Source organism: Telopea speciosissima, chromosome 10 (genome assembly GCF_018873765.1).
Source record: "Telopea speciosissima isolate NSW1024214 ecotype Mountain lineage chromosome 10, Tspe_v1, whole genome shotgun sequence".
Classification (NCBI taxonomy): domain Eukaryota; kingdom Viridiplantae; phylum Streptophyta; class Magnoliopsida; order Proteales; family Proteaceae; genus Telopea; species Telopea speciosissima.
In genome coordinates, this window is record NC_057925.1 from 9,885,922 (window position 1) to 9,910,582 (window position 24,661).

The 24,661-nt window shown below is 38.9% G+C and overlaps 1 protein-coding gene across 1 annotated transcript; it reads left to right on the top strand.

Moving 5' to 3' along the window:
* Positions 1-1,671: 1,671 nt before the first annotated feature.
* On the top strand, positions 1,672-22,075 carry LOC122641467 (MADS-box transcription factor 23-like). Its single transcript, XM_043834709.1, has 8 exons — positions 1,672-1,932; positions 5,026-5,101; positions 18,012-18,076; positions 18,181-18,280; positions 18,949-18,990; positions 20,330-20,371; positions 20,468-20,643; positions 21,677-22,075. Exons 1-8 carry the CDS (start codon positions 1,751-1,753, stop codon positions 21,762-21,764), a joined length of 771 nt encoding a protein of 256 aa, XP_043690644.1. The 5' UTR covers positions 1,672-1,750; the 3' UTR covers positions 21,765-22,075.
* The last annotated feature ends 2,586 nt before the right edge of the window (positions 22,076-24,661 follow it).

Genomic DNA, 24,661 nt, shown 5'->3' on the forward strand with positions numbered 1-24,661 from the left:
CTCCATTAAAAAGCTAACACCTTGTGGACCCCACACAATGAGAGAGAGAGAGAGAGAGAGAGAGAGAGAGAATGGCCAACTAAGAGAAAATTTGCCCTTAAAACATATGGGAAAAAGTTCTATGTGCCGATGATACAAAGTGCGTTAGCACTTACGAGTCTATTTCTTTCCTCCTTACATGAAATGATCTATCTTCTTTCAATGTACGATTAGGGATGTAAATGGAAATTTGAAAATCTCGATTCGAATCCGTATTCGTTTAGGGGTAATCTTATCCATTTAAAAATATCTAGAAAATATTCGAATAGTCCAGGAAAAGATTTATCCGATTTGAATAGATATACAATTAATAATAAAAAATTAAATAACTTATGGTCTTGAGGGTTTTTGAAGATTCAACAAATTTTAAGGAATGACAAAATTATAATCATGAGACTACAACAATTGATAAATATAGATTGAGAGTAAATCATAATTGTCAGGAAGAGGAAGGTCTGGGTTATACAAGTCAAAAATGTAAATGGATAGTCGAAAATCCGAATTCAATTCACATCCATATCCATTAGGGATATCCGTATTCAGTCATGGAATATTCTGAACTGATCACATCCGATTTGTATCCAATCCATATTCAATCCGCTTACATCTCTATTGTACGATACTATTTTATCATACCGCATGGGCTCCTCTATGCAACTTCCTCATAGAATTTTCCCCCAAAAGATATAAATGGAAGTACTCAACTGTATGTAAAGGACTTTGGGAACGTTCAATTAATACTAATAGGACTTGGAAAGAATAGAAACGGCTTCTTATAGGGGGGTTTTTTTTGGAGGTTGGAGGGTGCGGGGGGGGGGGGGGGGTTCATTTAAAGACCAACATTAAACTGCCCCTATATAAGGTAATATGCCATTTTAGTAAGGTTATAAAGAACCATTTATATATGGTGAGTCCCTCGAATGTAGTAAAGCCGCCAAGTGTCAAAGCATGAGCCTTTTGAGGGTTTAAAGGTTTGAGCCGCCCCATTATTGTTTGACAAATGAGGACTTTCTATTTGAAGGTAAAAATGGCAAAAAGTAGTCAATGTGGTACATCGTTGGATTTCATTTAATTTGAAATAAAAATAGTAAATTTCTACCAAAAAAGTAAAAATAAAAATAGTAAATTAGAAAAATAAGAAAACGCAGCTATTTAATGAATAATAGATTTTTGTGTTTTTTAACAAAATTAGGTAAAAGCCGTTTGCTTCGAAACTCGAAAGGTCTCTCTTCTTTTCCCTCCATATCTCTCTCTCTCTCACAGCTTCTGCTGAGACCTGAGCGAGGGAGAGAGGGAGAGAGGGAGAGAGGGAGAGAGAGAGTTGAGATTTACTAAATATAGGGAGGATGAGAGAGTTGAAACTTGAAACCCATCAAATCAAACTCCAAATTGAAACGAAGATAGTAAATGATCTAAATGTGGCAAGAAACCCCTACCCATCACTGCTTTCGAGACAATGGGTAATTGGCCATGCAAGATAGCCTTTTCCAGACTTTTCCATTCTGGGCAAACGTTTTTAACGTTTCCTCGACCCTCTATCTTCTCTTCCTCTATATTTGGTATTCCCTTTTCCTTCTTTATTACCTGAACAACAAAAGTAGAGAGAGAGAGAGAGAGAGAGAGAGAGAGAGAGAGAGACTTTGAAATTGATATCAGTTAGGGTGGGCTTGTTGGATGGTGAGGAGAAGGAGAGAGTGAGAGGTAAAAGGAAATGGGTAGAGGGAAGATTGAGATCAAGAGGATCGAGAACGCTACTAGCAGGCAAGTCACCTTCTCCAAACGTCGTGCCGGGTTGCTGAAGAAGGCATATGAACTGTCGGTTTTATGCGATTCTGAGGTTGCCCTTATCATCTTCTCCAGTACAGGGAAGCTTTTCGAATTCTCTAGTGCTGGGTATCCTCCACCTTTTCTCTTCCCCTGTTTTGGTTCTGTTTTTGTTTGATTTTTAAGAGATTTTGTTTTTCAGTTTCTTTGTGTCAATCTATCAAATATTTGAATTGGGTATGCCGGGCATGCTTTGGAATTGAATCAATGGTTGCATTGCTATGCATTGATACTCTGTTCCTATTGAAAATCTTCTCAATCTATTTCACCCCTATGGTTTTGGTAATGGTGGCGATGTGGTGGTGATCTGACATGAACTAAGCTGTTGATTGCATGTTTCTTAGGAACTTAACAGCTAAAAATTCTTTCAGTTACGGTTTCCTTTGTGCATGCGTTTCTTCTTTTGATGAAAAACGTGTCTCTGATATTAAAATATTTTATCATCTTTGGGTATATCCCTGTGACAACTTCGAGATTGTCGTCTTCAGAGATGAAATAGAAAAGGGTTTATTTAAGAGTTGAATCAGTTACGAATTGCAAGTTTTCTCTTTCTCCCCCTGCTCTTCCCTCTTCAATTCTTCTATTCTCGAGTGGAGTTATCAACACCGAGGCATACTCTGCCTCTACCCAAAGACCAGAATCCAATATCTGAGGCACTCCAACACTCACTGCTTAAGTATGTATGTGTCTGATATTTTGGAAAATACAAAAAGTATATCAAAATATTTGTTTCAAATGTTGCTTTGATCCATGTGTATGTTCTTGGGTTTAAAAATTCGGAATCGTATCGGTAACGATTCAATTCGGATCGGAATTGGCCGCGATCAATCCTTATTTCCCCAGATTGCAATCGGCCTCGCTGTGCAATGATTCTAGGGTTCCGTTCATTCCTGGCCGATTCCGGCAGCTTCCATATTGATCTGGCTGATTCCGGCAGCTTCCGTATTGATTTGGATCGGAATCGGTTGGACCTGATTCAGAGGCCGATTCCGGCAACTTCTGTATTGATCTCGCCGACCCCCATTGGAATTGGCCTCACTGTACAGTGGTTCTAGGGTTCCACTCGTTCCTGGCCGATTCAGGTAGCTTCCGTATTGATCTGGCCGATTCCAATCTGATCTGGATCGGAATGGGGTGGACCCGATTCAGAGGCCGATTCTGGCAGCTTCCATATTGATCTGATCGGAATCGGCTAGACCCAATTCGGAGGCGGTTCCATCTTGTAAACCCAGTTGTTTTTTGGTATAATAGAGAATGCTTTGGATTAGCTGATCTATGTTGGAGATTATATTATCTTTTTGTGAGTCAGATCAATTTTTAGAAATGTGGCAGGGATCTTTGGCCCTATCAGGTAAGCAAGGTATATATTATGAATGGTTGATTTGTAGTAGTTAAAAGCCAGAGATCTATGAAATCTTCAGTTATAACTAAAAGTGCAGTAAGCATATCTGAATTTGGCACAATGCCTAGCGCAGCACAATTTCAAAAAATGTAGTTTCCTTTTGCACTGGCTACTATGTGTGGATTTCTTACTTCATTAGAGAGCAGCCATCTTGTATACTTGATTACAATAAATGTTTGGTAGTATTTTGATCATTAATTTTTCGTGTAAGATGTTAGGATGCTCTCACTTGAGAATTCTCTGTTTCATTGACCAATTCTTTTAATGTTCTTAAATGTTGATAATTTTCATATTGCCTACTAATTTCTCCTCTGAAGATTCTTTTTTTAATTTCTTTTGGTGTTCTTTCCAAAGTAAATGAAGAAAATGTTACAGAGTTGTGAATCATTACTGGTATTTATCCTGATCATATGAGCTATGTTGCTCTCATTCTAGTTGTTTAATAACTCTTCCATTTTCCAAATGTCTGATAAAAGGGGCCCAATTTCCTTATGGTAGAGAAGGAAAAAAGAGGGGGTGAGGAGAACTCCCATTAAGATGGTGTTACTACTGCTAGTGCTCTGGATCATATGTGCTATGTTGCTGTCATATTAGTTGTCTAATGACCTACTATTATCCAAATGCCTGCTAACCTTTTAAATCTCAACTTAGTTCACCCATAAATTTTCCCCTTGAATTCAAGATGAGGTAGTATAAAAAAATAAAATAAAATAACAATCTGGTATGTAGGCTTCATGATTCTAAGCTCTTTTTAAGAGCTTAGAATCATCCAGATATTAAGTTGTAGCTTATTTACAGATATTGATGTTTTCCCATCTTATTTCCCATTTTGAATACTTTGAGGTTAGATTACCATTTTTGTTCAAGCTTTCAGTAATGAGAAGATGATAATGCTTGCTCAATTTTTTTTTTTTTTTTTTTGGTAGGATAAAAATGCTTGATCATCTCCTTGACACTGTTTATGTCAGGAAGGTAACAGAAAGAAGTACTGAAAAACGTAGTTTTTCTCATTAAGTGTTGTCAATTTAGAGGGAGAGAGAGATGACCACATTTGCATAGCTGCCCAGCTGCAAATTGTCCTCATTACTAAACGCTCTTTCCTCCTTTGTCTATACCGACTGTCATAACTGGCTGGAAGCAGAGGCTAACCCAAACTCATGCTGCCTGAGCCTCAAATTATTGTCCATCATGCTCTCAATACTCTTGCCTTTTCCATTATGCTGTATATTTATTCCATTTTGGGAAAATTTCCACCTTATGGTCCAACCAGATATGCTTGTCTGGTGGGACCATGTAATTCTGCCATGTGGAAAGATGATGTGGTGATCTCGATCATTGGATAGAAAGGGAAATGTCTGGAGTGCCACAAGTCAAAATTCCAGCCTCAAATATAATAAAATACCCTCCCATGTATGTCCGTGCACCCATTTATAATCATGATTATCATTCATTTTAGATTTTAATGTGGCTATATTTCATTCTTGCCGACCACGTTTCTGCTCAAGAATTCCTTTGTGCATTTCAAATTATATAGTTTCTTGCAATGTTACTTAATTGGTTTCTGTGGCATTTAGTTCTGTAATAAACTGTGTTTCTAATTTCATATCTTGTTGGATGAGTGGAGCATTATGACATTTCATGTTAGACTATTTATCACTTTCTGCAATTGAGATGGAATTTGATGCATTTGTTCACATACACGACCGTTGAATTCTTGGGACTGGAAGGAACTTATTTTGATTGCTGTGTTCTTGGTGAAGCATGAAGCGGACACTTTCGAGATACAACAAGTGCTTGGATCGATCTGAACCTTCTTTGGTTCAATATGAGCAAGAGGTAGTAATTTTTATACTTACAAAATCTGATTTTCTTCCTTTTTCACTGGCCCAAGATGTTTCTTTATATCATTTAAGAAGTTCTTAGTTGTGACAATTGAAAAAAAAAAAAATCATATGTAATCCCTATTGATTATATACTCACTGAACTGAGCATTTTATCAGCTAAATGGCATTCCTACTGCTTATATAAAACCGAGCAAATTATATGGTTAAACATATCCTCTATATAGATCTTTTAATAGATGATAGAAGGGTACATCTGCCATACTAAACTAATTCTAATAATACAATCAAATGTGCATTGGATATTGATCTGATTGATAAATGGATAAGATCTTAGTCGCTCTGGATATTGGGATATCTGTATTTGGCTTAATCAGACTGACTACAGGAATTGATCTGGATAGAATCTGGTCCATTGACGGCCTTTATGCAATAGGTTTCAAATAGGATTTCTTTACTAGACTGACTACAAGAATTGATCTGGATAGAATCTGACCCAAGTAACAAGAAAGAATCACAAGAAGCGTTTCTTTACTAGACTGACTGTTGTAAAGGAGCACTCCTATCAAAGTCGGTTGAACCAAGAGTTAATTATCAAGGTTCTTGTGTTGTGATTCAAGTCTTGACAGATTATCCTGTAGATAAGTAGTCCAATTCTATATCTATGGCCAGTGATTGACTTAACCCAAGCTGGTAACCCAAGGATTCAATCAATAAAACAAGAGGGTAACCCAATAACCTTTCCAATGATTCCAATTATAACAAAGAGGATACCCAATTTGATTTCTGGTTGAGCTGCTGGATGCTTCAGTTGTTAGAAGTCATGTAATGGGGGTAGTTTAGGAACTAGTTCTATCACTAGTTGCCTTATTATGTAATTCTTCTTTATTTCTTTATTTCCCTTTTACCTCCCTAGGGAGGTGGATGTAATTCCATATTAGTTGTGATTAATGAATATATGGTGAATGGAGAAGTCTCTCTATTCACAATCGATTACAGCCCAAACACTCTCTTCTCTCTTCTCTCTTCTCTTGCTATCTTCTTCCTTCTCCCTTCTTATTTCCTAAACCTAGAATCTAACTTGGTATCAGAGCTTTAGGTTTGAGAGTCCTATCATCTTCCTTTCCTTATTTTTTTCCCTCTCTTTGAGATCCTAGAACTCAAAGGATCTCAAGGAAGAGGTTCCTACGTAAACCTCTTGCTGAAGAGATATGAAATAGGTCTTCTACAATCTATTTAGGTGATTGAAGATGGTCTTCGAACCACTGTGAAGCTCCATTGAAACTATATTGAAGGTTTCCGCCAGCTGCTGCTTGCAGGCCATGTCCTTCTCTTTCTCGGCAGTTTTTTGGAGCTTGGAATAGTTCAATAGGATCGTACAAGGGTCCTTTCTATGCTCCATGTGTGCTTCCTTGATGGATGAAGGCACCGCTGAAGCATAACTCAGTTTCGTTGGACCGCTATTCTGCCCAGATTTCCTCCAGTTGCAGGTTTAAACCATGTCTCAGCTCCATTTCAGCATGGGTTTGGCTGTTGGAGCAGCCCACTAGGATCGTATAGGGGTCCTATTTCTGGCCTTTGTGTTTCCCATGGATGGATGAGACTTTCCTTTGAGCAGTACTCAGTTTTGTGGTGATTTTTTGCTGCCCAGGTAAACCCGATACTGCTGTATTTCTCTTGTTCTTACATTTAGGATATATTGGGCTTCTTGTTTGGTTGAGAGGTGATTATGACTACATCTTGGAGCTTGTGTAAGCTGTTCTTACTCTTTGAAGAGTGTGAGGCCTGATGTTTTAATGCACTTGAAGTGTTTGATTTAAGTCCTCTTAGACATTTGCTGCTAGGACTGCTTCGGCAGTGTGCTATCCTAGGCTGTTTGTAGGACTTCTTGCTTGTTTGGGTTGAGTGTGTACTCCCCACTTGCCTTTGGTGATATTGTTTATTGTTGGTATCCATCATGGCTGGTTCGGATACATCTGTGCTTGGTACTACTGATTCTCAGCCTCCCACTGTTGTCCCTCAGTTGGCTTATGAGAGTACTCATCAACAGATTTCTTTTGTGAAGCTTTATGGTACTAATTACCTGGATTGGTCACACTCTGTGAGACTTTCTCTCAGGAGTAAGGGAAAGCTTGGATATATAACAGGTGCTATCAAGGCTCCCACAGCTGGTTCACCGGCCTTTGATAAATGGGAGACCGAAAATTCTCTTGTTATGACCTAGTTGATCTTCTCCATGAAGCCCGAGATTGGGAGAAGATTTATAAGGAAGGAAACCGCCAAAGCTATTTCTCGAGCCCTCAAATGGAATCTTTTGGGTACAAGAAATATAACTTCTGGTTATTGCGTTAAGACCCTGGCATCTGAACTTTTGCTTCATTTTGTCCCTGTCCGACTGTCAATAATTACAAATAAACCCTTACGGACCATTTTCACGCCGTTATGGAAACGGCCGTAACTCTTCTTCGTTTCAACTCGGAATCAAGTGCCGTTTGAACCATTGCGAAGCTAACTTCGATGGGCTACGCATCCAAGCCATTAACACCTCTAAACAGCTTAAAAACATTTCCTTAGCATCATCTCCTCCATTTTCACAAGAATTCACCTAAAACCTAGAAAAGCACAAGAAAGCACCGAGTAACTCGTCCAATGTGGTAAAATATATGTTTTATGCCCTAAGATTTCACACATAAATGTGCTCATCAGATTCCCCACACTTGAACATTACTTGTCCTCAAGTAAACAAAAGAAAAACTAACCTAGAATGCAAAATCCTAACTCACTTTCGTAGGAATCACGGTTGCACTTAGCATGTGCAACAAGCCTTAAACCCCTACGTTACCCCTAGTGGATGAGTTTTGTCTCATGGGTGTTTGCAGTGAATATACACCCAAAATTCAATTGTAAATGAATGCTGCAAATTTTAATCATGGCATAAGTAGGACAGTGCACATAATCCCAAAAGTGTTCAACTAAAGATCAAGGAGCCAAAGGTTCCCCTACACTTGAATTTTATCACCCCACATCAATTCAAGTAACAAGCATGCATTAAGTTCAAGGGATCTCCTCATATTTTCTGAACACTACTCACCTTCAAGTAAACCCCCATAGCATCGATGGAACCAAAGACTTAGGCATTGAGTAATGTTGACCATACTTTTTTTTTTTCCAGGCATTAAGGCAAAAGTTTTTTTCTTTCTCAACCACAAACTCTATTTCTACTCCACTCACTTCTCTCGAATGACATGGTGGAGCATACACTGACACCCAAATACTTGGTAGTTTCACTTTTTGCATATATCCATAAGACATTGAGACATTGATGCAAGAGTTTTTTTTTTTGAGTTTCCTTCCAAGGAATTTCGATCAAGTCACCCCGCTTCATGAGGCACGATGCCCTGTCTAGTCCCAAGGAATTCCACTTTCTTTTCTGTTCCTTTTTTTTTTTTTTTTCATTCACTTCCACTTTCATGGCTTGCCTTGGCACAAAACAAATTGGTCTCAACTACTAGCCAAAAGATCAAAGAGTCCATAAAACACATAGACGAATCTAGCCATCAAATGAAATAACGCTCATATTTTTCAATTCAATCCCTCTCACCGGATACAAACCAATTACCGTCCTTGAAAAGGATTTTTTATTATTTCGCATGCTAGGGACACCTAATTCCCTCTTTCTCTCGCTTTGCAATCAAAGAGACATATGCACAAAACCAAACTATTGTCACAATCAAAATTCACCAATTAAGCCTAACACCCCCACTTAATTCATGCAGTGTCCTCAATGCATGCATAAAAAAAAAAAAAGGACAAGGGAGGAGATGAAGGAGCTTACAGGATATAATAAAAAAGAGGGTCATGAAGAATGATGAGTCTCTACAAAAGTGCTAGGGCAAGCAACAAAAATCTCAATCCATGACCAATAAATGGAGAAATAGCTTGGACCAGAAAACACTCGACCATGAATTTTAGTAAACGAGAAATAATATAAAAGTTAAGCACAACCAGAAATATCCAATAGAAAAAACTGTCCTCATGGGACGGTGGAAAATGAAGGCACTAAAACTCGGACCATAAATCCTTCCCTTCTCTTCCATTTGCAATGTAGAATACCGTCATTCTTTGAAAAATCAACCAAGAACGGATCACAATAAGCATAAAAAGGATTATGAATAACCTCATCTAAATAATCATCAAAAATTGGAGGTTTACTCAAATCAATCCTACAATATAACTATCGGCTATTTACATAACTTGGTTTGCCAAATAAGGATCATGGGAATATGCTTGAAAGGCATTATGACTAACATTGTCCTCCTCAATAAAATCGTCAAACCTAGAAGGTTTGGACAAATCAACATGTGAGACAATGAAATCCTCAAAATGACAATTATCTAAGTTTTCCAAAGAGAGAGGGAGATCGAATTTCCTGGCTTTCTATGTTATCATGAAAATCGGATTCTAAATCAATAAATTCACTAGGCTCACTAAAATCAGAAATTTCAGGGAAAGGTGGACTTCCCAGGTAGCTCATCAAACCTCGCTTCACTAATATCTTTAGGAGACTCAATCTCAACAAATAAATTGTCATGAAAAGCATCTTGTTGGGAGTGACTCTCATTAACCTCAAATTGGGGTGGTGGACTTTCAATATCATTAAACGGGGATGGGGCGGTTCATTCACGAACGGGAATCGGTAGCATAGACTAGGTTCAGGCTGACTAGGTAATGTACCCGTTTCCTCCTCTTGCACCATGGTTATCGATTGAGAGAGTTGCTTCTCTATGGCATTTTGGCCTGTTGTGAGAAGGTCTATGTATTTCTCAAGCTCATTCATCCGGCCTCCTCACCCATGTTTTGAAACTCAAGGGGTTGGTGATATGGTTCAAGGAGAGGTGACACATTGAGATTTAATGGAGGGTTGGGCATTGGAGGACCAATGACCATGATATTGGAAATTGGGTGGTCGAGCTTGGTTATTCCATTGATCCCACAAAAATCGGGATGATCACTCCACCCCGATTGTAAGTGCCAAAAGAATTGTATTGAAATTGAGAACTCACATTCTCATCACCATAGCTACCCCCATAAAGATTAGGGCATCCTTCCATAACATGGATTATGCGGGAAGTGACCAATCAAAATTTCCGAAAGCCTATAGTTGGGTTGGGGAGCAAAATTGTATCTTGGGGTGGTGCAAAATTGTTCTCTCTCTCACTACTTTTGGCTTCCCTAACCTGTTTAAACATTTCCTCCAAAATCATGGTTGCCTTAGCATAGGTCCATCTTTCCCCAAAGTCTTATTTGGAAGTGTATCTCCCATTATTCTAAATTAACCACCTATCCCAAATTGAGGTCTCCATAAAAAAAGTTTAAAGAAAAATAAAAGACTAGAAAAAAAAATACTAAAAACAAGAGGGAGCCCAAGGTAGATAGTGCATCTATCCCCTAGAATCGAAACAATGGTTCCAAAGTCAAAGGTTGCCATATAGGTTGACACAAGGGAACCCGTATAGTCTTCACGAGCCACCTACGGGCGACTCCAAATGGATTGATGTAGGGTGGAGGACTACTATACGTTTATGTTTCCAACGCTCACTATGTCGCTTTCTGTTATCAAGAGTGGTCACCTCCAAAGATAAGTCACATGCCAATCCAAACCACCCAACGAATCAAGGGGCACCAAGATTGGCTGAGTTTGGGCATATGAAGGACTTTAGATTGGGCGCACACTATTGAAACGAGTAAAAGAAACAAGAGGAGGTTTTCAAAATTTTTTTTAAAGAAAGAGGAGAAAGAGAAGAAACTAAAGCACTTCAAATTACTTAAAATCAAAAGAATAAAGTGGTCAATAATCTCCTAAACGGCGCAAAAACTTGTTTGAGTTAAAATAATACCGCAGCGTCTGTGTCAATCGTAGCTACGGGTCGAACACGAGGAGATATACGCCACTCTATTTAACTAACTTAAAAGTAATGCAAAGTGAACCAAATTAAAGTGTTAAATTAAACTAATTAAATTAATAAAAATTAATGCATCCTAACTCATAAGCATCTAACAAAATTAAGGGATTAAATTGGCATCCTAACACATGAGCATCTAACCTATCGACTAACGCAAATTGAAAGGAATAAAAAACAGCCACACATAATAACCACATAAAAGGAATAAGGAAATAAAAGTGCATCCACAAACCACAACCATATAAAAAAATAAAAGAAATAGAGGGAGAAGAAGAAGAAGATAGAGAGAGATAGAGGAAAGGGAGAATGAGATTAAGGGTTTAGAGAATGAGATACCTTGATGTGCTTGAATACTTGAATAAACTCACCATGGCTTCCTCTTCTAAATCTCCATGTCTTGTCATCAACATAGGAACTTAGACTAGGAAGCTTTAAACTACAACTATTACAACCATTAAACTAGACTTATGAAATCAAAACTAAGAACTTAAGCCAAAAATAGGAAAAGAAGAGAAAATTTCACTAAGTGAATGAAGTAAAAATTACACTAAAAAGCTGAATTAAAATTGAACTAGAAACTAACTAAAAACTTAACTAAAAAACTACTTACTTCTTACAACCCGGAGGGCAAGGGGTATTTATAAGGGGAAGAGAGGAGAAGAGAGAAGAGGGAAGTGTAGGAGAAATATTCCCTAAGAAAAGAGAATATTCTCTTCTCATTCCTCTTTTACAATGCCTTGAATCCTAAGAAAAAGAAAAAAATAGAAAGAAGAAGAAGATAAGATTGTTTACATAGACCTTCTATTTCTAAAAAATAAACTCCAATTCTAACAAGTGCTTCCTTTTCTTTGTAGATATCTTCTCCAAGCAATAAAATCAAAGCATCTTTGATTTTTTAACTTTCCATAGGTGAGAGAATATCTTTCAAAATAAATCTATCCCAAGTAGAATTTCGAAGTGCCCTTGAGAAGTCGGAGGAGAGAGAGAGTAAGGGTGATGACTAGGATTCCTTCAAGAATAAATAAAATACCCATTCTGTCCTTCAGAAAACGTGGAGCATGGGGTGCTTATATAGGCCTCACCATTGTGTTCCTTGCGAAAAATCACCCAAAATAGACCCAAATTTCGTCCAATTTGGAGTTCGGGAGCCCAAGATATCTCAAGTTGAAGTTGGACTGTCCGAGCCCTCCAAATGGAATCTTTTGGGTACAAGAAATATAACTTCTGGTTATTGCGTTAAGACCCCTGGCATCTGAACTTTTGCTTCATTTTGTCCCTGTCCGACTGTCAATAATTACAAATAAACCCTTACGGACCATTTTCACACTTCCGTTATGGAAACGGCCGTAACTTCTTCGTTCAACTCGGAATCAAGTGCCGTTTGAACCATTGCGAAGCTAACTCGATAGACTCGCGATCCAAGCCATTAACACCTCTAAACAGCTTAAAAACATTTCCTTAGCATCATCTCCTCCATTTTCACAAGAATTCACCTAAAACGAAAAGCCAAGAAAGCACCGAGTAACTCATCCAATGTGGTAAAATATATGTTTTATGCTCCTAAGATTTCACACACATAAATGTGCTCATGTAGTGACGCTGCTAAGGTCTTGCTCCAAAAACGAATCCACTCGTGAAACGGGGTGACAACACTATTTCAGAGTACTCTCTCCTTAGCTTGGAAGCGTATGATCATTGAGACCTTCATTTGACTAACCTGAAGGATGAAGCCAAGTGTATCTCGACTCTTGAAAAAGAGCGTGTCTTCTCTTTGCTTAGTGGTTTGAACTACGACTATAGGCAGTTAGACTCATTGTTGGGCCGGTCTCCCTTCCCCGGTCTCCCCTTCCCTCTCTTAGTGAAGTTTGTAGTTACTTACAGAGTGAAGAGACCAGGCGACTTACTATGGCACCACCACCAGTACCATCTGAGAGGTCAGCCCTCAATTCTAGTTTTGTTCGAGACACCCGTGGAGGTGGTAGAGGCCCAAGGCCTAACCGTGAGGAAGCTAGTACTGTGGAGACAGTTGGTGCCAATGGAGTTGGGCGAGACAGATTTAAATGTAATCATTGTGGTCGTACTGGACACACCAAGGATAGGTGTTGGTCTCTCCATGGTCGTCCTCTGGTATGCGTGGTCGTGGTGGCCGTAGAGGGGAGCTCGGGCTCATTCCGCGACGGCAATCGATGCGATGCCCCACAGGATGACTCCACCTTTATGGATGCAGTGGTTCGCAGGGTGTGTCACAGTTGAGCACATCTTCTACATCTAGTATGGTTGGATCCTCATCATCCTCAGCTTTGCAGGTCTCCACCTCAGCTTCCACTGCCGCCCAGTCTTGGGTCATTGACTTGGGTGCCACAGACCACATGACTGGTGCGTCTCAGTATTATGATTCCTATACCATTTGTTCTGGTAAGGACAAGGTTAGGGTAGCTGATGGCTCCCTTTCCTCCATATCTGGTAAGGGTAATATCCCTATGACATCATCTATTTCACTCTCTTCTGTTCTTCATGTCCCTAACCTTACTCGAATCTTCTATCCGTGAGTCATCGACTAAATCTCTCAACTCTGTGTCACATTTTTTCCTTCTCATTGTCTTTTTCGGATTTGGTGACGAAGAGGATTATTGGTAGTGGACGTGAGGAGAAAGGCCTCTACTTTTTTGATCCATTTTTGCCCACTCATTCCTCTGTGTGGCGAAACGATAGTAGTTCTGTGGATTTCGTTATGTTATGGCATCGCCGTCTTAGCCATCCATCTTTTGTTGTAATGAGGAAACAGATTGCCTCACTTATTTTCATCTATTGCCTCTTCTCATGTTTTTCAATGTGAAACCTGTATGTTTGCTAAACATTGTAGGCCTTCATATCCTTATCATGGTAATAGAACTGTTGCTCCTTTTCATATTGTGCATACTGATGTGTGGAGTCCTTCTCCTACTACTTCTTTATTTGGTTATCGTTACTTTGTGTCATTTATTGATGATTTTTCCCGTGCCACATGGACTGTACTTTTGAAGCATAAGAGTGATGTTTGTGATGCCTTTCAAAATTTTTACCAAATGATTCTTACCCAATTTGAGACCCGTATCAAAATTGTGCGTTCTGATAAAGGGGGAGAGTACATGTTTGGTGACCTTCAAGCCTTCTTTACTACTCATGGCATTATCCATCAGCTAGTGTGTGTTGACACACCCCAACAAAAGAGGGTTGCTGAGAGGAAAAATCGCCATCTCCTAGAGGTCACCTGTAGTCTCTTGCTGAGCATGCATGTCCCCAAGACCTTCTGGTCTGCGGCTCTTCTAACCGCCTCCTTTCTCATCAATCGTATGCCTACCAAGCTTCTTAACTACAAATCTCCCTTGGACATCTTATCTCTCAAGGCCTTTGTCTTTTCTCTTCCTCCTAGAGTCTTTGGTTGTGTTTGTTATGTGCATGTTAACAAATCTGCTCGCACTAAACTTGATCCCAAAGCTCTTAACTTTCTCTTTCTTGGGTACACTTCTACTACCAAGGGGTACAAGTGTTATCATCCTTCTTCCCACCGAAGTTTCATTTCCAAGGATGTTACCTTCCTTGAATCTGTCCCTTTCTTTGTTCCTTCTCAACATCCTCTTCAGGGGGAGAATTGTGGGAGTGAACAGGCTACTGATGATTTCTTCCTTTCTCCTCTACCTACATCTCCTTTTCTGCTTGACATTGGAAAACACAGGACTGTAGATGTGGTTGAGATTAATGATCAACCAGGGGGGAATACAGATTTGGTTGTTGAAAGTGGTTCTGGTAAGGAGAAGGATTACCACATTACATACAAAAAAGGTGAAGGCTTACATAATACAAGAAAGAAGACCTATTAAGAGTCCTCTTCAGATCCAGATCCACATCCTGAGATTCATCCTTCTCAATCAGGTGACATTTCTTCTCCTCCATCTGATTTGGACCTTCCTATTGCTATTAGGAAAGGGAAAAGAACTTGTACTAATCCTATATCCCAGTTTGTTTCCTATGATGCAATTTCTCCTACAGGCCTTGCCTTTATTACTGCTCTCTCTACTGCTTCCATTCCCAAGAATGTCATTGATGCTATGTTTGACCCAAAGTGGAGCCAAGCCATGTCTGAGGAGATGATGGCACTTGAGAAGAATGGTACTTGGCAACTTGTTGACCTTCCCAAGGGACGTGTCCCAGTTAGATGCAGATGGGTCTATACAATCAAGTATAAATCCGATGGTAGTATTGAGAGATATAAAGCAAGGTTGGTAGCCAAGGGGTACAACCAAGTCTATGGAACTGATTACCAGGAGACATTTGCCCCTGTGGCCAAGCATAACTCCATAAGAGTTCTTTTATCCTTAGCTACCAACAAAGATTGGCCTTTATATCAGTTGGATGTGAAGAATGCCTTCCTTCATGGTGATTTGGAAGAGGAAGTGTACATGCAAACTCCGCTAGGCTTCAAGATGCCCTCAGCTGAAGGGAAAGTGTGTCTCCTTAAGAAGGCTCTATATGGTCTCAAACAGTCACCAAAGGCATGGTTTGAGCGCTTCCGACAGGCCATTCTGAAGAATGGATATTCCCAGAGCCAAGCTGATCATACTCTCTTTACCAAGCGGAGTAATGGTACTATCACAGCTCTCATTGTCTATGTTGATGATATCGTGGTCACCGGAGATGATACAGCTGAGATAGGTAAATTGAAGAGCTACCTGGCACAGCAATTTGAGATCAAAGATCTGGGTCCCTTGAAGAGCATCTTAGGAATAGAAGTATCAAGGACCAAGAAAGGGATCAACATATGTCAGAGGAGGTTTATTCTTGACCTATTGACAAAGACAGGGATGTTAGGCTGCAAACCAGCTAGCTCTCCTATTGAGTAGAATCACAAACTAAGAGAGGATTGTGGTCCCTCTCTTGTTGATGCAGGGAAGTATCAAAGGCTAGTGGGGAAACTTATCTATCTCTCTATGACTCGGCCAGATATCTCTTATGCAGTGGGAGTTGTCAGGCCATTCATGCATGCTCCCAAGAGTGGCCATTTGGATGTTGTGTATCGCATTCTAAGGTATTTGAAGTCCTCTCCAGGGAAAGGACTGTTGTATGCAAGGCACAACCACTTGAGAATGGAAGGTTTCACAGATGCCGATTGGGTTGGTTCCATTACAGACATGAGATCTACCTCCGGCTATTGCACTTTTGTGGGAGGTAACTTAGTCATATGGAGGAGCAAGAAACAGCATGTTGTGGCCAGATCTAGTGCCGAGGCAGAATTTAGAGCTATGGCACATGGAGTGTGTAAGCTCATCTGGCTGAAAAGACTTGTTCAAGACCTGGGGTTTGACACTGAAGGGCCCATGAGACTGTACTGTGACAACAAGGCTGCCATCAGTATTGCCCACAACCCTATGCAACATGACCGGACTAAGCACATTGAGGTTGATAGGCATTTCATCAAGGAGAAGATAGACTCTGGCTGTATTTGTACTCCTTTTGTGAAGACTGGTGATCAGTTGGCAGATATCTTCACCAAAGCTCTTGGCTCTCCTCAGCATAGTTGTCACGGCGTCACGGCGATCCAAGTCGGTGGAGGGGTGTCACGTCGATATATCGACATGTCGTCCGCCATGGCGTTGCCATGGCGAGCATGTCGACCATGTTTTATTTTTTATTTTCTCTATTTTTAATGTGTTAATAGATGTATACTCAAGCCATGTTTTATTTTTTCTCTATTGTTTCTCAAGTTTTAAGAAGAAAATTCAGAAATCGAAGAAGAAATCGAAGAGGGAAAGAAGAAATCGAAAGAAATCGAAGAGGGAAAGAAGACAGGAAGAAGAAATCGAAGAAGAAATCGAAAGAAATTGAAGAGGGAAAGAAGAAATCGAAGAGGGAAGAAGAAATCAAGACAGGAAGAAGAAATCGAAGAGGGAAAGAGAGTCGGAGGAAGAAATCAAAGAGGGTCGCCATGGCGTAGGTCGCCATGCAGCCCTCTCCGGCGCCAGACGCCATGGCGTCGCCATGGCGACGCCATGACAACTATGCTCCTCAGTTTAGTTCCTTCCTAAGCAAGCTGGGAATGCATGATATATATTCTCCAGCTTGAGGGGGAGTGTTAGAAGTCATGTAATAGGGGTAGTTTAGGAATTAGTTCTATCACTAGTTCCTTATTATGTAATTCTTCTTTATTTCTTTATTTCCCTTTTACCTCCCTAGGGAGGTGGATGTAATTCCATATTAGTTGTGATTAATGAATATATGGTGAATGGAGAAGTCTCTCTATTCACAATCGATTACAGCCCAAACACTCTCTTCTCTTGCTATCTTCTTCCTCCTCCAATCTCTTCCTTCTCCCTTCTTATTTCCTAAACCTAGAATCTAACTTCAGTATCAATTGTGCTTCTGGATTTTTGAAGGCAACAAAGCACTTCAAGGAAGAACTGGAAATTGTTTAAAATCTTAATGCCCATTCCTTGACTTGATATTGTTATAGAAACTCTTTTATATGTAACCTTTCTAGTTGTCTTAAAGGTTTGTGGGATAAGTGTCATACATTAAAATGAGACGACTACATTTTCTTCGGATAGAAGATCTTTTTTGTTAGTATCAGAAAAAAGAAGATACTATTTGTTTTCAGATATTTGCAATCAAAGTTATCTGCATTGTCTGGGTCTGGGCTCTCAATCCTGGAAATGACTTCTATTCTCAATTGCCCATTTGCTTGTATGCTGTCTCTGGCATACTTGAGTATATTCATGCAATTTTCTGTAGCACATATCTTGATGCATATTTAATAGACTGTTTTTTTATTGCTTACACTTATTGTATTCTTTCTCCCTTTCTCTTGTAACTTTGATTATTTATTTAGAATCCCATTATAAAGTAAAAGATTTCTTGTTTATTTTGGGGATTGATACTCTTTACTTACCCTGTGTTTTTTGCATACAGAGGCAACAATCTGAGGAGGTGAATATTCTGAAAGATGAAATTGCAAAGCTACGAATGATACACCTGTATGTGCTTTAAAGTTGTATCTGGTGGTATTCTTTCATTTTCTTTGGGAACATATATTGAAATATTTGTGTTTTACATCGTTCTTATTATTCATCTTCTGTAGGCAGATGATGGGCAAAGAACTGAATGGCTTGAGCTTAAAAGAATTGCAGCACCTGGAGCATCAATTAAGTGAAGGGGTATCATCTGTGAAGATGAGAAAGGTACTGGAAAATCTAAGAATTGGCACTTCCATAACTTGCATGAAGTTTAGTCAAGACTTTCTGCAAGAAGCAGATGGGTTGTCAATGAGCTGGTCTGGGGTAGGCCGAAGCCTGGCCTGGGCCCAAGAGAAGCTCACAATTTTGGGCTGAAGCCTAGCATGTGAATAGTTTTGTAACCCCACGCTTGCTCAGTAAGCAAACTCGACAAGCTAGGCTTGGGTCTTAATTGGACCAGGCCCAAGTTGATTTTTTTTTTAATGGGCTGTACCCAGTTAAAGTCCTGCTTCCATGGGTTTCTGGGAGGGGTGCACTGGATTCAGTTCTAACATTCAGCACTTTCAGGATGGAGTGGCTTCCTTCAGACTCAAATTTGAATCTTCTCACTAGCAGATATTTTTTTTTTCCTGTTTGTTTTTTGTTTTGGTATTAGAATTCTACGCATAAGGAACATTTTTTTTGGTAGTATCTATTCATTTCTCTTTTAAATTATTAATATAGGACTTACATGCATATAAATACGTTATTAATTATGTATACAAGTGTTGAAGTTTAAGTCAGGCCAGCCTGGTTCATTGAAAGCACTAGAAGCCGAATTATGACATCCTTCACTTCGACACCATTGCAAACATGTTGTTTCATGACCTTCACTGGAAATTCTAATGTTTCAGGAGCAATTACTATTGGAACAGCTTGAAAAATCGAGGTTAAAGGTACAATCTATTGCTATACTTATTTGGAATTTTATTGGGTTGATACAGTGTTTTCCTTTTGAGCATGTATGTATCCACTCTCTCTCTCTCACACACACACACACACACACACACACGCACATCTTTTTTTAAAGCAATTGCAGAAAGAAAACAAGAATGATAACGAGAATATATTCAAATCTTCTAGCATAGTATTTAAGCCTAGTACAGAGCTATGATGCTGGGGGAAGAGAATAAGAAAGAGAATTGTTTAATCTTGTAGATTCTGAGAACATCTTTTTTTTGGGGGGATAAGAGTATCTAGGCCTCGTTACATATCTATAATGACAAGTAGAGAATATCTAAGCCTTGTAGAGAAGTATCTAAGGTCCTTTGGTGTTTCCATTATGGGAATTCCCTTTCAGGCGGTTGCTGGACTAAATTACTCATTGAAAATTTAATAAATTCTTCCCTCAGGTCAATGCTCGCAAATAAATAATCCTTACATCTTAGTTATTTCTCATAAAGATTATGTATTTTACCATGCTGTTGTAGATTAACACGAATCTACACACTTAAAAATTGCTAATTTTGTTTGTGTTCTTTGCACTTTTTAGGATATTTCTTTTCTAGGAATGGTAAGATGGGGCCCGAACCCGAAACAAAATCTTATATTACAGGCAGGAGTCTTTGTAAACATCCACAAGCATCCGAGATTAGATGGTGAACATCTCTTTATACAACTTATCAGGAGTCAAAAAGTGAAAGTTCATACAGTTACAGAACGAAGCCCAATAGTCAGCTGTACTATTTGGAAATGGTATTAGACTCTAAATGAAAACATTTGGGTGTTATTATGACTCAATGGTATTAGACCCAAAATGAGAACATATGGGTGGTATTATGACTCAAAAGTGAAGGCAGCTGACATATTCGTTTACATAGATATCCTTATAATAGATGTAGCTTAAGTCCTTAAAACTTATCTTACCATATGTTTTGTTAGGAGTGGCAATGGATCGTGACTAGGTGCGTCATATTGAATTTGCCTCAACCCTCACATGACCTCTTTACTTAAAGTATCAAGTTATTTAACCCTAAAGCAACCTCTCAATAAATGGGTTGTGTTTTTGTCAACCCATTGTATTTTATTATGCCAATGGTTCTATTAGTTTCTTTGTATTACTTTATCATATCAGGCATTGGCTTAATTTTGTGTCAATGCGTCATGTTGGGTGGTGTTAGTTAGGTTCTTGTTATTTAACCTGTACAGTTAACAACTATCAGATATGCTCATGTGCTTTTGTATTAAAGTTAATAAACTAGAACACTTTTAAAGAATCACTTTTTGCTTTATTAGGAACAACAGGCCATGCTGGAGAATGAGACTTTACGCAGGCAGGCAAGCCAAAGATTTTTATGATTTCTGATGGAAGTTTCTCTTAAATGCTATTTTGACACTTATATTACTATTCTACTTTTGCCCATAAATTTTTAGGTTGAGGAGCTTAAAGGTCTGCTTCTGTCTACTGAACGTCCAATGCCACCTTTTCTTCAATTCGAGCCTGTGAGAGGGAAATATGCTCTCGTAAAGCCTGATGTAATAAGTTCAAGTGTGATTTGTAATTGTGCAGTGGAGAAGCAAGTTGATTCAGACACTTCGTTGCACTTGGGGTAATATTCTGTCCTTAATTTAAACATGTATGCATTTTATTTCTTGTGAGTGATAAGTATTTTGCAGATTTTATAATCCTGAGAATTCCAATGAGGATGAACTTGAAAACACACCAGTTCTTTTTTGTTGATTATAGACCTCAGACTCTCTATGAGTTTATAGTCTGAATTTATTTATGATTTATTTTTGTCTAGTAAGATCAAATGATAATGATATGTCCTTACCAAAGTGTCTCTAGATAACAAAATTAAAACTGCTATTGACATAGCTCCAAGGTTTTTTTTTTTTTTTTTTAGGCTCATATTGCTCCAAGTCTAGTAGTTAAAAATGTCGAGCATTTTGGAGTATGTGAGTTATTCCTTTGGTCTGTTCTTTTGGAGCATTTGAGTTATTCCTATGGTCTGTTCTTTAAGTAAAGCCAGGGCCTGGAAGGTAGAGAGCTTCCTCTTATGACCACTGAAGTAAGACATAAAATATAGTATCAGAATTCTTTGCTACTTGAACATATTGTAACTGTGGATGAGGCGAGGCTCCGTACCATGATTTAGTCATTTTTACAGAAAATTGAATCACTTTTTTAGTAGTCCATTATGGGGTACATACCTGAAAAAAAGGGAAGATGGAAGTCTATGAAGTGCACAATTCTTTAGTGAAAGTAGGGTATCAAGGCATCCATTGTAATTTGAAGCAGCCCAAACTCGTGCTGTTTCCACTTGTTAAACAATAACAATAATAATATAGAATTGCATTTGCTTATAAGTCATCACTTGCAAGTCACGATTTGGAAATTGGCAGTTAAATGAAATTTACATTTTCTGTTGGTCATTTTTATTGTCTTTGTTTGTTCGATAAACTAGGTCCCATCATTGGTCATGCAGTATGTATCTCTCATTTTTTTGTTGCTTGTTCATCATTTGCTGCTTTAAAGCATAAAGGATATGTCCTACTATCTCACAATAAGAAAATAATTATTTGTTTTCAGCTACCAATTTTGCACTATCGTCTTATTTCCTCTTTTCTTTTTTCTGGTAGGTTGTCAAATGAAGTTTTCCGCAAGAGAAAAGCACCTGAAGGAGCATCTTGCTCCAATGATTCTGGGGCTGGAAGGGCTCCATCCTAATACTTCCTGAAGTCTTTTATCTCATCTTGCAACGAGTAATGCTGCTGGATACCTCGAGTTGTCCTCTGTTACTGGTTGAAAAGTATAGAATTGAAACAGTGATCATAGCAAATATGACAATTCTCATTTACTTGTAGTTTTCTTAAATTGGTGGCTTGTGGATCATCTGACAAGCTTTAGGTACTCTTTTTTTTCTAAAGAGGGAATATCTGGATTTTTGTAGGTTGTGCATGAAATATTAGTGTTATAGTGTCATGTAGCTAGTTTGACTTATTTTGGTGTAATGAAGTCATTTGCTTATTAGGGTCTCTCTTAGTTTGGTGCAATGATACTTACATTTGAGTTTCTGTTGGTACTTAATGGCTTGTTATACAATTTCTTTGTTATTGTATGGAATATAAAATGCTGTTTTTGTAAAATATCATTATTTCTTACAAAATTTCCACTTAATCTAATATAGTTATGAGAAGAGTGAGTATTTTCTAATTAAACATTAATAAATCAGTAACATAGTAATTTTTCATGAGAGTTTACAAATGAGTTGGTTCCGAAGACTCCAGAACATGCTGTCGCAATTTGTACTTTTCTATAGATTGCAGATGGTAGCATCCTTGTGGTTTCTACTTCAGATTCATTAATTGTTTGAAGATCTTTATCTTGATATTTTTTTTTTTAAATGATTGCTATTACACTACAGGGTATCTATAGCTTTTATCAAAATTTTCTGGGCAGGGGACTCTCGGCCAATGTTTAGTCCCCTTTTCTTTAAAGCAAATTCAAAAAACAGAGATTTTCCCATCATGTTTACATACTGCACTACTTTTTAACTCAACATTCTTGTTGAGAGCAAAACTTTCAGATTTTTTTTTCAAGTTCAACCATGACCTGATCCACATCACATTTTTGTTTAACTGTTTAGTGAGAGTTTGGCCTTAAAATTGACCCCAAAAAATTAGAACTGGGGTGGTTCTTCCATTCTCTTGCTAGTGTACTCTGTCAACGAATTCCCTTCCGGGAAACTTAATTGTTTAAAACGATTCGTAAATCAGCTTAAAGATATGAAAAAACAAGGAAAAAGATTTTATTTCATAATTGGTTTACAAATTCGGTGAGTTATATATATACAATATGATTCTAAACAATGAAATCTCTTGGGAAGAAAAAAGAATGTCTAAGATTTGTACAATGGAATTCTTTTAGGGCAATTCATGAATCTAAACAATGAAACTAATGGTATGTTCCTATTTCATCCTTTGGTGGAGGCTAGCCAGCAAATAATTTCTCTTCAACAGAACCTCTGAGAAAAGCCGATTAACCTCCTCTCCAACATCTTCCAACAGCTTCCTCAATATCTCAACTCTTCTTCGTAATTCCTCTGCCACAGCACTGCTTGGTCCTCCACAAGTAACTGCAACAAGCTGAGCAACTCCATTATTCACCTCCCTTACCTCAAACAGACCCCCTTTCGCCATCATCTCTTCACAGACACGTGTATGCAAACTCATCAATGAAGAATTAGGGAACCCATCAATATACTTCTTGAGCTTCAAGCATGATTCAATGTCTCGACATAGACTTGATTCCACAACACCACATACCCAAAAGCCGACGACCTTCATAATTGCCATAGCTTGACCAATAATCCATTCTTTCTCTGAGGAACTTTTTTCTGCCTCCCTTCTGATTTCATTCTCTTCTCCTTCCCAATTCTTGTTGGAACCAAGTGGCTGAATTGCTTTCAGAAGTTCCATTGCAAGGGAAGGTGAATTCTCCAGAAGGCTTAAGGCATGAGAGAGAGACATACGAGCTTGACCCAGATGGGAAACAGAGGAGGTTATGGAGTTGAGGAGCTCAAGCAATTTCAAGCTGACTCTAAGATACTCATCGACAGAAGGGGCTTTCCATCTATCCATTGGGTAGTCGATATCCAATATAAGTTTACCAAATGCTTTGTTCATGGTGGGAAGAAGCTGCAAACATTGCTGAATCCATGACAAGGTCAGGATTTCTGATCTGGGTTTGGAAGACAAAGAGAATTGAATCAAGCATGTCGAAATCTCGGATTCGAATTCTTGTAGAGAAGCAGAAAATGCTTCTTCTTGTTGGTGGCTGTGGTGATTATCCAGTTTGGAGAAGTGATTGTGTGAACGGGTCAAGAGAAACATGAGACAAATTATACACAGAAGTGAAGAAGGATTTGAATTGGATTTATCAGTTTGTGGGTTGAGCTTTGTTATATAGGTTGGACATTGGGAGCTGCACTGGTGGTGTCTTGGTTACAACTTTTGACGAGGAAAACTAAGAGAGTTGGGTAGACCATTGGAAGGCTTCAAAAAGGCGTAGGTTCCTGGTGGCGGTCAAATGTGCTTATCTCTTCTGGTGTTTGTGTTCTAACTTTATCATATGTGTCAAACCAACACGTTTCCGCCGCAATTCTACGTATATTGCTGCGCACGCAATGGCCCCAAGGATAGGAAGAAACCTGCAAGGACCAGTGGGGTCCACGTACTGAGATGAGCTGTGTATGAACTTATGCACGATGTGAAGCATATCCTCTAGGTGATGCCTAGTCAGCGCGACTCAATAGGGTGTCCAGCCCTACACTGGGCTCCACTCCAAATACAGTGGGACCCATCCCTTTATTGGAGTGGTTTCCATTGTATGTTGGCTACCCAATGGGCCATAAACTACATGGTCTCGAGTCCATTGGGGGTAGCACGAGACCGGATTGTCTCCTTGTACAAGTACCGTCCAAGGCTCTTCAGGACCACTCACATGAAATTTACTGTGGGATCAATAGGAGGAGTGGATTCCATGTGATCCCACACTGTATTCCATGTGAGTGGTCCTGGAGGGAGCTTTGGACGGTATTTGTACAAGGACACAATCGGCACTAG